This window comes from Micromys minutus (genome assembly GCF_963924665.1).
Source record: "Micromys minutus genome assembly, chromosome: 27".
In the NCBI taxonomy this organism is placed as follows: Eukaryota; Metazoa; Chordata; class Mammalia; order Rodentia; family Muridae; genus Micromys; species Micromys minutus.
The window spans coordinates 10,917,682-10,930,594 of NC_137962.1; the positions used below are offsets into that span (position 1 = coordinate 10,917,682).

Consider the following 12,913-nt stretch of genomic DNA (forward strand, 5'->3'; position numbering starts at 1 on the left):
ACAACCTACAGTATGGTATCTGCACAACAGACAGAGTTGAGTTACAGCAGGTCAGTGGCCTGTGAACAAAAGCAGGGACCACCATGACCTGAATAGTTCAGCGGAGAGTGGACTTCTCAAAGACCTCAGAAAGAATGTCAGATTTTCAGGTGATGAAGCCAACAGTCACTTTTTCAAGGGCCCAGAGAGCATCAGAGACTAAACTAGTAGAATAGAGGTGACAGACAGGGGGAATGTGTGGAGATAGAGTTGTCATCTTCGGAGCACTGGAAGGTATATATGGGCAGCAAGCTGATGAAAAGCCCGGAATGCTATCTCCTTGTCAGACCCAAGCAGAGAATCTAGGTTCAGACAGGAGTTCATTTTAGGAAATCATCAAATTTGTTCCCTATCTTTCTTTTTATATACTCCTGATGAAACAAATATGCTGTATTAAAAATGAACAAAAGCAAGGACATTGTTGTACACAAAAAAGGGCACTGTGAGCTACGAGGCAGAAGGTGAATTCTAGATCACGTGGAAGAGAACATGACAGCTTGTTAATAGATCTTTTCTAAGTGAGAATAAGGCTGTCCAAACTGACCTGATTCCTTACCAGAGCAGCTGAAAATGGGTAGCCATTCACTAAAGTTGGGTGCAGCAGCTTAAGGCCCACACCAACTCCATGCAGCCTCTTGCTTTTATATATCTGCCTGTTAAGAACAGTTGTTTTTCTACATTTTCAATTAGGTTTGTAAGAACAGGAACAGAAGCTGAAAATGTGGCAGAAACTATTGGAACACAAAACTTAAAATATTTACTATCTCATTACACCGTCTGGCTATTCCCATGGTTCACAGAAAAGTGGGTGTGTGGAGGAAGAGCAGGAGCTGGTGCTAAGCAGTGGAATGCGGACGGCATCTAACAAGATGAGTCATCGAGACATCCACAAGCACACAAGTGGGCACTTAATCAGGGCTGGGCCTGGGCAGCAGGGTAGGACATTCCTGCAGGAAAGCCTCCACATAAACAACACTGAAGCTCCAGGAAGAACTCAGTCTACATGGAGCTCGGTGGCCGCACTGAGGCATGAAATGTCCCCCACAACAGAGTGTAACGGGCCCCAGTGCCATGACACAGAGACAGAGAAGTTACCTATCCTAGGAACCCTGATCTGAGCAGGTAGACAACGTTCAACCCAGACTCCCAGCTCTAGCTACTCTGTGTGGTTTCTCAAGCCGAGAACTTAATTCTTCCTCACGAGATAGTATGCTGACGAGCAAGTGGTCAGTGCAGACGTCGAAGCAGTACTTACTGTGAGACACATGTCCCTCTGGTTCAGGGTAAGAGTGCATAGGGCGCACAGGGCTTGAGTAAGGAGCATATGTGCTAGCCAGGTCAGAACTCACCAGAGGCTGCTCACAAGGCTCACAGGGATGAGCCAGGAATGCAAGCAAGGATGCCTTCACAACTAACACCCCAAACAAAGGTGTAACAGTCCAGGGAGACTCCAGAAGTCTCATTACAAGATCAAAATAAAATGGAACAATACATGATAAAATTACATTAGTTAAAACAGTATCTTTTAAAGCAATGACCTAAAACAAACCCCATCAGGACAACCCCAAATCTCAAAATGAAACACAGCATATTGGGGGAATTCCGGCCCAGCAAATGTAGACGGAAAAAATTGATTTCTCCATAAATACCTGAGTCAGTAGACAGCTGCGTGAAAATGAAGATTCCTACCATGCTGCATACACTAAAACAAATGATAAGAACCTGAAATTCCATAAATGTAACAAAACTATAAATAAAATTTATGGCTAAAGAATTCGTTCTGAAACAAGAGAAGCTTCTTTTACCACAGAGAACTCAGGGGGTAAACACATAAAGGAAAATATTGATAAATGTAAATGAGCAAAGCTCTTTAACTTCTGTCTATAAAAGAGACCAGAAGGTATAAAAGCAAATGATAGCCCGGGGTAACATTTATAGAACCCTGCAATGCACTGAGGACCACAGAGTTCTAGGAAACCAAGGAGATACAACAGTAGCATTGCAAACATCAGTGAGGCAAATAAAACCTTGTCAAGGTCTGTATCTTATATACAGCATCTGAGGGAGAGATTCCAAGCTTTTTAAATAAATAAAAAGGGATTTAAGAGCATGTGGTCTGAAGAGAGCTACAACAGATAATTCCCGAGCTAGGGCCGCTAGGAAAGCTGAGGCTTTGCTGAGCAGCCAGCCCTTGAAAATAGGAATCCAGGGCAAGTGTAGAAGGGAAACACAGATGACAGACACAGCAGCCTAGGGGCAAAGAACCAAGCCTCAGGCACAGTACAGTCCTACAGCTGCGCCTCCCCACTGTTCTGCCTAGAATCACTGCAACACCACAACTAAGAGGCCAGGAAAATGTTAAGAGCTCCTTCCTACATTTTTTCAGAGTAACAATGTTTCCCAAAATGCTGGGAAAAAAGAAAGAAAAACTGTGGATTTCAATAGCTTTGTCAGCAGGGAGGCCATATTGCTCTTTTTAACCACACTACTCACAACGGTCCCTTTCCTCCATGCGCAAAGCCATTATCCAGGGTCTGTTTGAGTAGATGGTTTTCCATGGCCTTGACTCAGATTTCAGAGTCAACCTTAAGACCACTATAACCTTTCAAAGTCTCCATGAATGCCTTCCCAGTGCTGTTACCACGACTCAGGAGACAATGATACTACCGTAGCTCTGGGGCTTGATGGCACTCATAAGTGCAGGCTCTATTGAGAAACAGGCTACCACGTGAAGGAACAGAGTACCTGCAAAAAGACTCAGGTAATGCAAGATCAGCAAGACCATTGTCTTAGAAGGTGAAACCTTCCTAGTAGCTACATGGCACTGTTTTTATTATCCCTATGTGGTGGCCTATTATTGGATTTATCTCCTTGTCTGTTTAGTGATCAACCTATGCAAGGCAAGTCTACCACTGAGCACACCCAGTCCTGCATATTTTCATCTTGATTATGGCTGGTTTTTTTTTTTTTAAGAAAGTACTGATCACCAGTCATGGCTGTAGCCTTGGTTCAACATCCCCCAAGTCCCTGACTCTTGTTCTAATGAGTCACAACCAAGCATTCAGCCTTTCCCACTAAGCCTTTCAAGGTCAGTCTATTCTCACCAAGGAACCAGCTAGCACACACCCAGCAGGCCTTACTCCCAGGACATACACCCCACAGATGCCAGATATGACAGATACATCATCTCCTAAACTCCAGAATTAGAATCACCATGGAACTTTAGTTTTGTTCAGTAAACCCTAATCCTTATGTCTAGTTATGCTGCAATAACAATATATTAAGAAATTGTATTAGCCTTGTACCATGGAGTATTCACAAGTACCTCTCACCAACGAAGGTTTCTAATTTAATCAAAACTTTGTAAGAGCTTGCGTAGTTTGGTGCCTATGTTTCTCAGTGTCTTTCCTCCGTGAAGCCTATATCAGATGGTGCTATGAATACTCTACGCCTGCCATTAGAACTCTGACCCTTGACCACAGGCTTCTGAGCTCTCCATATCTAGACACATATTGAAATGCATACCCGTTCTTCTGTTATCCCACCTAGATGATGACATCTTGAAACAGGAAATGATCCCATGGCCTTGTTGGGCCTAGAACCTATCTTCATGGTTGGACACAGAAATTCCTATTGTTTATATTTTAGGCTAAGCCCTAAGAGTAGGAACCTGAGGTAGCTTTGATATAAAAATATCAACTAAAAAATCAGGCCAGGTGTTACCACAGTTGCCCTTACAATCAGTTTCAAGGTGAGATGAAAAGCTGAAGAGGATAGAAACTTCTAGAACCAAACATCAGCAGCTTACTTCTTCCAGCCGTCTACTCCCCCTGTTTACAAAAACACATGCCTGCATATCCCAAAAGGATTTATGCAGAGCATACTGAAGGGAGGCATTGCTTAGCTCTGGTCAGAGTTTGGAGAGACAGAGGATAGGACTGTGTGCTCTTTCAGAGTGTACATCCTATAAAGTATAGTGCTTTCCTGATGCACAGGTTTGGACAGTGTCTGTTGGCCTTGGCATATTAGCTTCCAGCCATACATGTACAGGTCACTGGGGCTTAGGAACTCACCATCAGATGTATGAAGGAGCTTATGACTTTTCAATGTCCCTTTAGATTTGAATTTCTTGCCACACATGTCACAGAGGTGGGTCTTCTCAGTGCTGTGACGGTTCATATGAGCTTTGAGGTTACTCTTGCTACGAGTTGCATATTCACACAAAGAACACTTGAAGGGCTTCACACCTATCAAGGAGAAATGCATAGCTGCACATTTACATGGGTCTCTACACACATGTAGGGATCCAGATGAACAGTTCACACCATATAAAACATCCATCTGAACAAAGCAATACACTTGCTTACTCCCAACATATCCCACACTTCCCATATCTGGCCTATCTCATCTTATTCCACTCTACAGAAGTACTGTAGAGTGAGCCAAGGTCCCCAAGCCTGTGCTTTCTGACCTTCCTAGTTGCCTGTCAACATTCTATGATCCTACAGTTCCCTCCTGCTGAAATGCTCTTGTATATCACAGTGAGTTGATCACCTCTGCTCTAGCTACAGTCTGGTAACTTCTTGAAGACAGATACCCTGCTCAACTTACAAAGCAGTCATTAAATCCAACTGAACTGAGTTAAACTAAATAAAATTAGAGGCCACGTCATTCTTTGCAAAAATCAATGGGATCAGTCGCTCAGGGTCAAGTCTGGAAAAATACTTTCATTCATAACATAAACAGAGTCACACAACACTCTCTGCATGCTGATGACTCACACTGAACTACTCCCAAGCTACTGTGCCTACTCTGCTTGTCTTGCTTTCTCCCACCCAGCCAGTATGAGATCAGCTGCTGTGGTTCATCCTGAATGCATTTCTTGACCTCTTGGAACTGTTAGATTCTCTGAGCACCTGCCTGCTGTAAATGAAGTTCCTCACGTGTGATCCACATACCACTGGACAGTCCCCAGGACTTATCTTTATGCTGTCAGTCTTCATGCTTATCTCTTACACATGCCTACTGTTGTTCTTGTCCCATGTTTTATTTTAGGAGTGAGCCTGGAAAAGGCTTACAATGCAATGCAGTGATTAGCTCCAAAGACTCCGGAAAACTCTAATGTGGGTAAATAGGCTTTTCTTTATCCTTTATAATTCCAGCATTATAGAGAAATTCATAGACAAGTGGAAAAAAGGAGGCCATGACACTCTTAAACCTTTATCAGAATTCAGAAGGTTTTCAAAATAAGAGATTTCTTCTAAAAGCTCAGTGTAGAATATTAACACCCTGTCTCCTATGAATGCTAGTGTTGGCTCTACCTTAAATCTGGACATACACTGAGTCATCTTCTGAAGAATGTAGGGGACCATCTCTCTGATGCCTGCAGCAAATCTCATGGGTAAGTGGCCAGAAGATGGGATGTTTGTCCCATGCTGCATCACAAACATGGTGAGGGAAGACTGCAGCATGTTCTAGCTCTCTAGACCTCTGTCTGCCACGCAAGCATTATCACCCAGGGAACAGACTGATGATCCTTGGGCTCCCATCTCCCTGGATTTCCATCAGTGTCAGGCCCTTGGTTCTGTCTCTGACCACTCCCAGATGATTTCCAGAGCATCATTCTAAACCAATCTCCACACAAAGGCTTCTGGCTCCCTCTCTACTGAGAAGAGTCCTTCAGTGCCCTCAGAAAATAGCATAAGGGTGTTCATCTCACCACCACTGTCAACTCCTCCATTCTTGCCTCCACATAGGAGGTGTCACTTTCTCTTAATTCAAGTCAGTAAAGATTTAAAAATAGCTTTAGATCATGCAGCATGGGTCCAAATCCCAGTTCCCACTACTTGTTGGCTGTGTCACACTAGCATTCCTTAACTTTCTGTTCCTGATACTCTTCACTGGTAAACTAGCCTGACTTTCGAGCCCCTGAATGAGCTAACTAGGATATCATGAGGAAGCCAAACGTGCACGGCCTAGGCCCACGGTGCTTAGTAAGTGCTGGCAAAAAAGAAAGCACCTTGCAGTCTCGGCATTGCGCCCAGTTCTGCTGCCTTCTCCCTTCACAGATGTAGGAGTCTCTCTTCCCACCTGCTCCTCCCCTGGACCCTGCCACTGGTAGTATATTATACAACATACTTGGTCATTCCTCTTCTTCTGACCTTATGGTCCTGCCTATAGTGGTCAGACTCCTGACAAGCAGGAAGGAACTGGTGCCCAGGACTAGCAGGAACTTTGCTACTTGCACCTTCCTCATACCCAGGAGGGCAACATTCTCTTCTAGCAGCAAAGAATGAGGTTGATGACGGAAGACTCTTGACTTCCTAACTGCCAGAATCTTGGCAAGTGCCTGTCCAACACTTCCATTCCTGGTCAACCCCCCTGAGCACAGCAGCCACCATGCTTCTCTGCACTGCCACATTCTTACTAAACCCTTCCTCTTTCCAATCCTCTCTCTACTTTATAAACAGTGACGTTCCACTGTGCTTCATACAAAAGCATGGTAGTGGGCATTGAAACTTCTCAAAGAACATAATCCCAACAGCAGGGTATGTAAAGGTAAATTTCCTCCTTATGTAGTCCCAAAATAATGCACACAGGATGAGATTAAATAGATGCTCCAGACAGAAAGACAAGTAACTCACCCTCATGGGCCCAGATATGCCGCTGAAGGTCTGAGCCATTCTTCATGAAATAAAAATCACAGTACGGGCACTTCATGGCTCGCTTTCCGATTAGCCCTTTGAGCTGGACTCTTCTCCCAAGAACCTCAGAAATTGTATTCATGGAGACCTCTGTCAAAAAGCAAGGTGGTAATCAGAGAGGACAAGGCACTCTGCTCTTCAGGTGAGAGGTAAACTTCAGTGGAGAACCTAAGAAATGTCCATCAAATGCCTCCTTTCAGCATTTTTACTGAAAAGACTAAACTTGAGTCTGCTCAAGACATGGTCTAAAAACCTGTTAACCTATAGTATGAAAAACAGAAAACACTGCCAAGCACTGACCAGACAAATATGACACACAAGCTTTTCACAGGAAAAGTAACTCAGTTTCTCCCAGAAGTCACCAGTGTGGAAAACAGACAGCAGACTGGGGACTCTACACACTACAAGGAATATAAGTAACGTAGTCACTAAAATACTACAACTTGATTTGAAAGAACTGAACAACAACAAAAAAATCTTAGCCCAATTCAGGATATTTTAAATCACCATACATAATATAGGACACAGTAAAAATTATGGTTAGCACTGCTTTTTATAGATCACACAGAGGTCATGCTAAGCAAAAACACTGTTGATTGGAGATAACCTATAAAATGTTTCATAGGAAAATTAAATGGGATAAACTTAAGAATATTCTAGGAAAAAAAAGTTCATGAGTAGATACAGGCAAAGTGCTCGGAAAATACAGAAGAAACGTGGAAGCTGATGTTTGGACACATGGGGTTCCTTGTATAATTCTGTGTTCATGACCAAAGGTCAGAGCTCTTAAATGCTGTTGTCAGCTCACACTGGAGTTACACAGAAGGAATGACATAAGCCATGAGTTCTCACACTGACAAAGGATCTGTGCGTCCCCAGCTAAATCTGTCAGAGCCCTTTGCTCATCATAGAGAACTCCATTCTCTTCTATCAAGGGCACATAGAGATTTGTAAACAAGAAGAGATAGGGGGTTAAGAAGGATGTGTATTTTGCTTGCTACTTACTTAAGTAACACAAAGCACCCAGACCCACCCTGATTGCTCTAATTAATATGACAATGGAGTCTGACAATAAGATCCACCTCAAAGACCTCCAGGAAGAAAGGCCAAAGTCACCTGGAGGGTGGGTAGTTGCATATCTACCACACAGTACAGGGTGGAGCAAGGCCAACACAGGGTATCCCTAAGGCCAAAACATTTCAAATACTGAATTCATTCAATCCTCCCTCTTCATTCTTAATTGGTATGCTTACTACAATGTTATGTTTCAAAATAAACATATGTATTTAAAATTAATCTTTTTAAATGCATAACCTTACCTGGATGATTAGTCTTGATATGTGACTTTATCAATCGGTCTTCTGAAAAAGATTTTTCACATACAGGACAAGAATAACTCCTTTTGTCCTTAATAGGAAAAAAAAAGAAAAGAAAAGTTAACTATCTTAAGTCTAGGTTCTGTAGAAAAACAACTTTTATCATCACTACCATCACCTTCAAACACAATCATCATCACCACCACTACCAACATACAACATCACCACTATGATCAAACAGCATCCCCAAAACCACCAACACCATCACGAACACCACCATGACCATGATCAACACAGTTTTCTCCACTATTATCACTGTCAACACAACCACCATCATGGACATCATCACAATCATCATCAATACTATTACCCCTTCAACAACCAGGAGCAAAAGGCATTAAACCAGGCATCCTTCCAAGCACATGATATACAGCCACCTACCCCTACACAGCCTGTGCAACATTTTGATGAGAGAACTCTAAGAAGATAGGCAGAAAAGCCAAGAAGCTCTACCTCACATTCCTGGGCTGCTCCATGACCCAATAGTATATGATGTCCTCAGCATTCAAAATATTGCTCCTACTGAGCTTAGAAATATGATTGAGATTCACTCAAGTGCCCATTAAAAAATTATAATTCATGTTTACATTATTGATTTATATAGGAGGCCTAGAGATATGAGCACAAGACCAAGCCAGTAACAAGGGGTGGGGGGGGGATGCAGGTAGTCCTGTCCCTAATTGAGGAGCTATTTAACATTGATGGCTTCCTTAGGAGGCTGGGAGGAAATCTGGGAGGGGTTAGGAAGAGGAGTGTGAGGTGAGTAAGATCAATACAACATATGACAAAAGATAAAGTTTTCTACTACACACACACACACACACACACACACACACACACAAGTGTAAGATACTGCTATGTGCAATCTGGTTAGCCAGTACCACTGACTTTCCTGACAACACAGCCTTGGGGATTCTCAATGTGCTCCTGTAACTCCCCTCTACTGTCCTTGACACTGGGTTCACATTGCCATTTTAGAGAAATTCACAAGATCCCTCTGGCATTCTGAAGGCGCCCTCCCACCTCTGTCCCAGCTGCCCTTGTCATCAGAGCTGATGGAAGCATTCAGAAAGGCTTTGAAGGAGTTTACACTGATCTCCCTTGAGTCCTTGCTGTTTGATTTTTCTTCTTTTAATCCCTGATAGTCTGAAAGCAATTTATCTTAGAGCTTATCAGAGGTCCCATTTCTTGATGTCTTTGAAGATAGTCAAGAAACAGAGAGTAGGAAAGGGGGCTGGGAGAAGGATAGATTCTTAGGATTCATTTACTTTTTTTTTCCAAAAACCCAGTGTCTTACTGCAGATGAAACCCAAACAACAAAAACACACTCAACACACTTAAAAAGGACTATAGCTAAAAGAGCTCCTGGCAAAGGCAGGGAACACAAGAAAGTTAGCCACAGGGTGGCTAAGAACCCAGCCTTTTGAGTCTGTTTGCTCCAACAGAGATGCCTTCAAAGCCATTTGTGTCCTAGAAAGAAGTGGATGTCAGCGCGAGACTTCAGCCATTGAAGGAGATGCAGGAGAGGCCCTTGGCTGAGGCTCGGAGGCTAGCTTACCGGGCAGGTGATCTCATCTGGCCGTGCACCACTGCCAGATAATATTGGCCTCCAAAGTAGAAAGTTCTGAGGCCCACACAAGCTAGAAAAGTTCAAAGTGAATTTCCCCACCAAGTGTTAAGTGTGTGTAGGAACACACATGCACACACACACACACACACACACACACACACACACACACAAACACATGAGGCACATTACTGTATCACTGACATCAAGCTCTAATCGTTGGCACTTGCTCTGAATACTTTTTCAGGACTGGATCAGAGCCACAGTACCAGTTATGTACCAGAATCTGCTGGGGACAAAGGAAGCAGATCTGTGACTTGAAAGTTATCTAACGATAACAGGAAGAGCCCACCCACCCATGTGGAAACACAGAAACTGCAGCAAGAAGTATGAAGGTGACACTTGTGTTATGACAGATGTAAACACAATACCAGAATGTGCTGGATTTAAGGTTGCAGAGAAAAAGTTTAAGACAGTTCTGTTTTCTCAGAGCCCACGGAAGATGCTCTCCACACAGGAAGCTTGGAGAGCCTGAAGGAGTAACAGAGTCAAGCATGGTTTGTGACACATGATCACAGTCTTACAGTCACTTTCATTTACTGTGTTTTCCTCTGTTCACAGGAATACACTCTGACCAGTTATACCCATTTCTTTCTGGAAAAATATGGAAAGTAGCTTTTTAAAATTTCTCTGTGCTTTAGTCAGCTTATATTTAGCTTCTCCAAAAAGGACTTATCATTTAGTAAGTACTAAACAAAACAAATCTGTGTGGTTCTCAGGGATCAGGGCCAAGTATTCTCAACACTCGCTGAGAACCCAGTGGATGCTAGAGGAATGTACCACTACTCTCACTGCCAGCATCCTCACTAAGGGGATGAGGAGGATGGGCTAGAGGTGAGGAACAGCAATAGCAGTTACCAGGGCAGCCCCACATGCATGAGACCATGTTGAGTCCTTACCAACATTACCACACTATGTTCTCAGGGCAATCCTGGATGTTGACACTAGTGACCTCATTCCAGGACATGGACTAGGAGAGGATGGAGGGCAAGGGTATGCCCCTACAAAATGTTAAAGCCAACACCCAGGCTTGGGATGCAGCTTCCCAATAGGCCCGTCCTCCTGACAGGAATAGAAGAGAGAAGCAGGAATAGAAGAGAGAAACAGTAACAGAGCCCACAGCAGAAGGCCAGGAGTCTCATTCCTAACAAATGTTACTGTGACACTGAGGTTTAGGGAGCCAGCAATTAAATCACTAGGTCAAAGGCTTACAGAGTTTTTTTAATAGGGACCAGGAACCCAGTCAGTTGACAGCTTCCGATCCCTTAATACTCACTGACATTCAAACACTTAACACCAAAAAACAAAATAAGAAAAGCCTCTGGAAGTGATCCCTGCCCAGTGTGAGTGTGAACAGTGCTTGTGTGAGGTGAACTCTATCCAAGAGTGTGAACAGTGCTTATGTGGGGTGAACTCTATCCAGTCTACTGGCTATCACTTTGAAGAGAGCCAGGCATGATTCAGTCGGATGTTTTACTACCCTCTACTGGATCATAATCTGGGGATTGTGCCCTTCACTAACCAACTGAGCCTTGAAATAGGAGGGAAGAACTCTGTCTCCAATTTACAAGGGGGATAACTGAGACTCAAAGAACCTACATCAGTTGCACAAAAACCATCAAGATCAACGTAGAAGTGGAGTAAGCACCAGAACCCAAAGCTTCCGTGCATTTGACTAAAATCATGTTTCCCAAGACTCCTTTTTACAAAGTTTTAATAATTTTACAGTGTTTTATTACCACGAAAGGAAGGGCACCGAGACATATGTCATTTTACATGAGGATTTCATGTGTCCTCAAAATGTCCTATGACCTGGACCAGTTCCCATGGAGTGATAACTGCACTCCTTCACTATACTTGATGCCGTGTCCTTAGTACTGAGAAGAAAGAACCAGTGGGAAGAAACTACATTCTTCCCACTCTTCTTGATTGTTAGATGTGTTTTAGCTACGAAATATTATGAAGGTCACAGAAACTGGCAATTTGCTAAATTATCTCTGCATCCTAATACAACCAGAGAATGCCACAATATGTAGGCTCATCTGAAGGTAAAGAACAGTATTCTAATTTCAGTTCTTCATGGGAATCTGTATTCAAAGCAGAATACTAAAACAAAAGTAAAACCTTGGCCATTATTATAATACATCTGATGCCCTCTTCATATATAAGGAAATCAAGCCCCAGGAGAAGCCAGGACTCACTCTGGCTCCCAAGGTTTCCTAGTAAAGAATAGTTTCATGCCCTGTTAGCAGTATATGCTGATGTGACTGAAGTCCTCAGCTGGACCTCAGTAATGTAAATAGATGTTTCCATATCACCAGCAAGTTCACCCAGCCTCCCTGGAACTCAGCAGCATCAGAGGAAGACTGCCCACAATACAATGTGTGGCTTACAGTCAGCATGAGGTCGGGCCTGCAGTGCTTCTGTCCTTAGCTCCAAATCCCCAGTGTTATCTACTCCTTGGCAGTGATGAGTGTGTCAGCAATAGTGAAGACAAGGATCTGGTGAGGATAAGCCAAGCAATAACCGTGGGTAGAAGGCTTGCCAGTTGAAAACACGGGCAGCTTCTTCTTAGATGTTTCAAAGTTTTGTTACTGTACCTGTGTTCAAACCTATGTTACTGTACCAATTTCACCAAAAATTAGCACAAATGCTGTGAATGTAAAACAGCATCACTGAAAGCCCCATCCTGATGTGCTCACCACTAAAACATCACTTCAAATGCTCATCAAGTCAGAGTGAGCAAAACTCCATACAAAGGAGCATTGCCCAACTAGGAAAAGGAGCAGAACATGAAGCCTGCTATCACATAGATAAAAAGGGATACTTGTCACACACACTTCATGACCCTTTTGTATATAATCTCCTAGGGACAAGAAAGGGAGTGGTGACAGCAGACAGAAAAGCCTTCCTATGGGATAACAGAAGCTTCTAAAGTTGCTGATGGCTACACAACTGTATATATACTAAATTCCACCAAACTTCACATTGTAAAAGAATAAGTTATACTTATGCACATCACAAATCAATAGAACAGCTCATAAACAACATCCCTTGTATATGTGAAGTATTTTAGAGCTAACACCTTTATTATCAGGTCAACAGCATCAAAAGGAAGAGAAGGAGATTTGTCCCTGTCTGGCATTCTCAGCCGCAGGACAGAAATA

The 12,913-nt window shown here is 43.1% G+C and overlaps 1 protein-coding gene across 2 annotated transcripts in view; it reads right to left on the reverse strand.

Annotated features, from left to right (window-relative positions):
• Window positions 1-12,913, reverse strand: part of ZFAT (zinc finger and AT-hook domain containing) — a 162,403-nt gene that overhangs the window by 79,767 nt on the left and 69,723 nt on the right. For both annotated transcript variants that reach the window (XM_080938952.1, XM_080938951.1), the window contains 3 exons: window positions 8,063-8,150; window positions 6,684-6,833; window positions 4,113-4,286 (listed from right to left, as the gene is read on the reverse strand). In XM_080938952.1, the coding sequence (XP_080795078.1) occupies window positions 4,113-4,286; window positions 6,684-6,833; window positions 8,063-8,150 (412 nt within the window). The remainder of the gene's footprint in view (window positions 1-4,112; window positions 4,287-6,683; window positions 6,834-8,062; window positions 8,151-12,913) is intronic.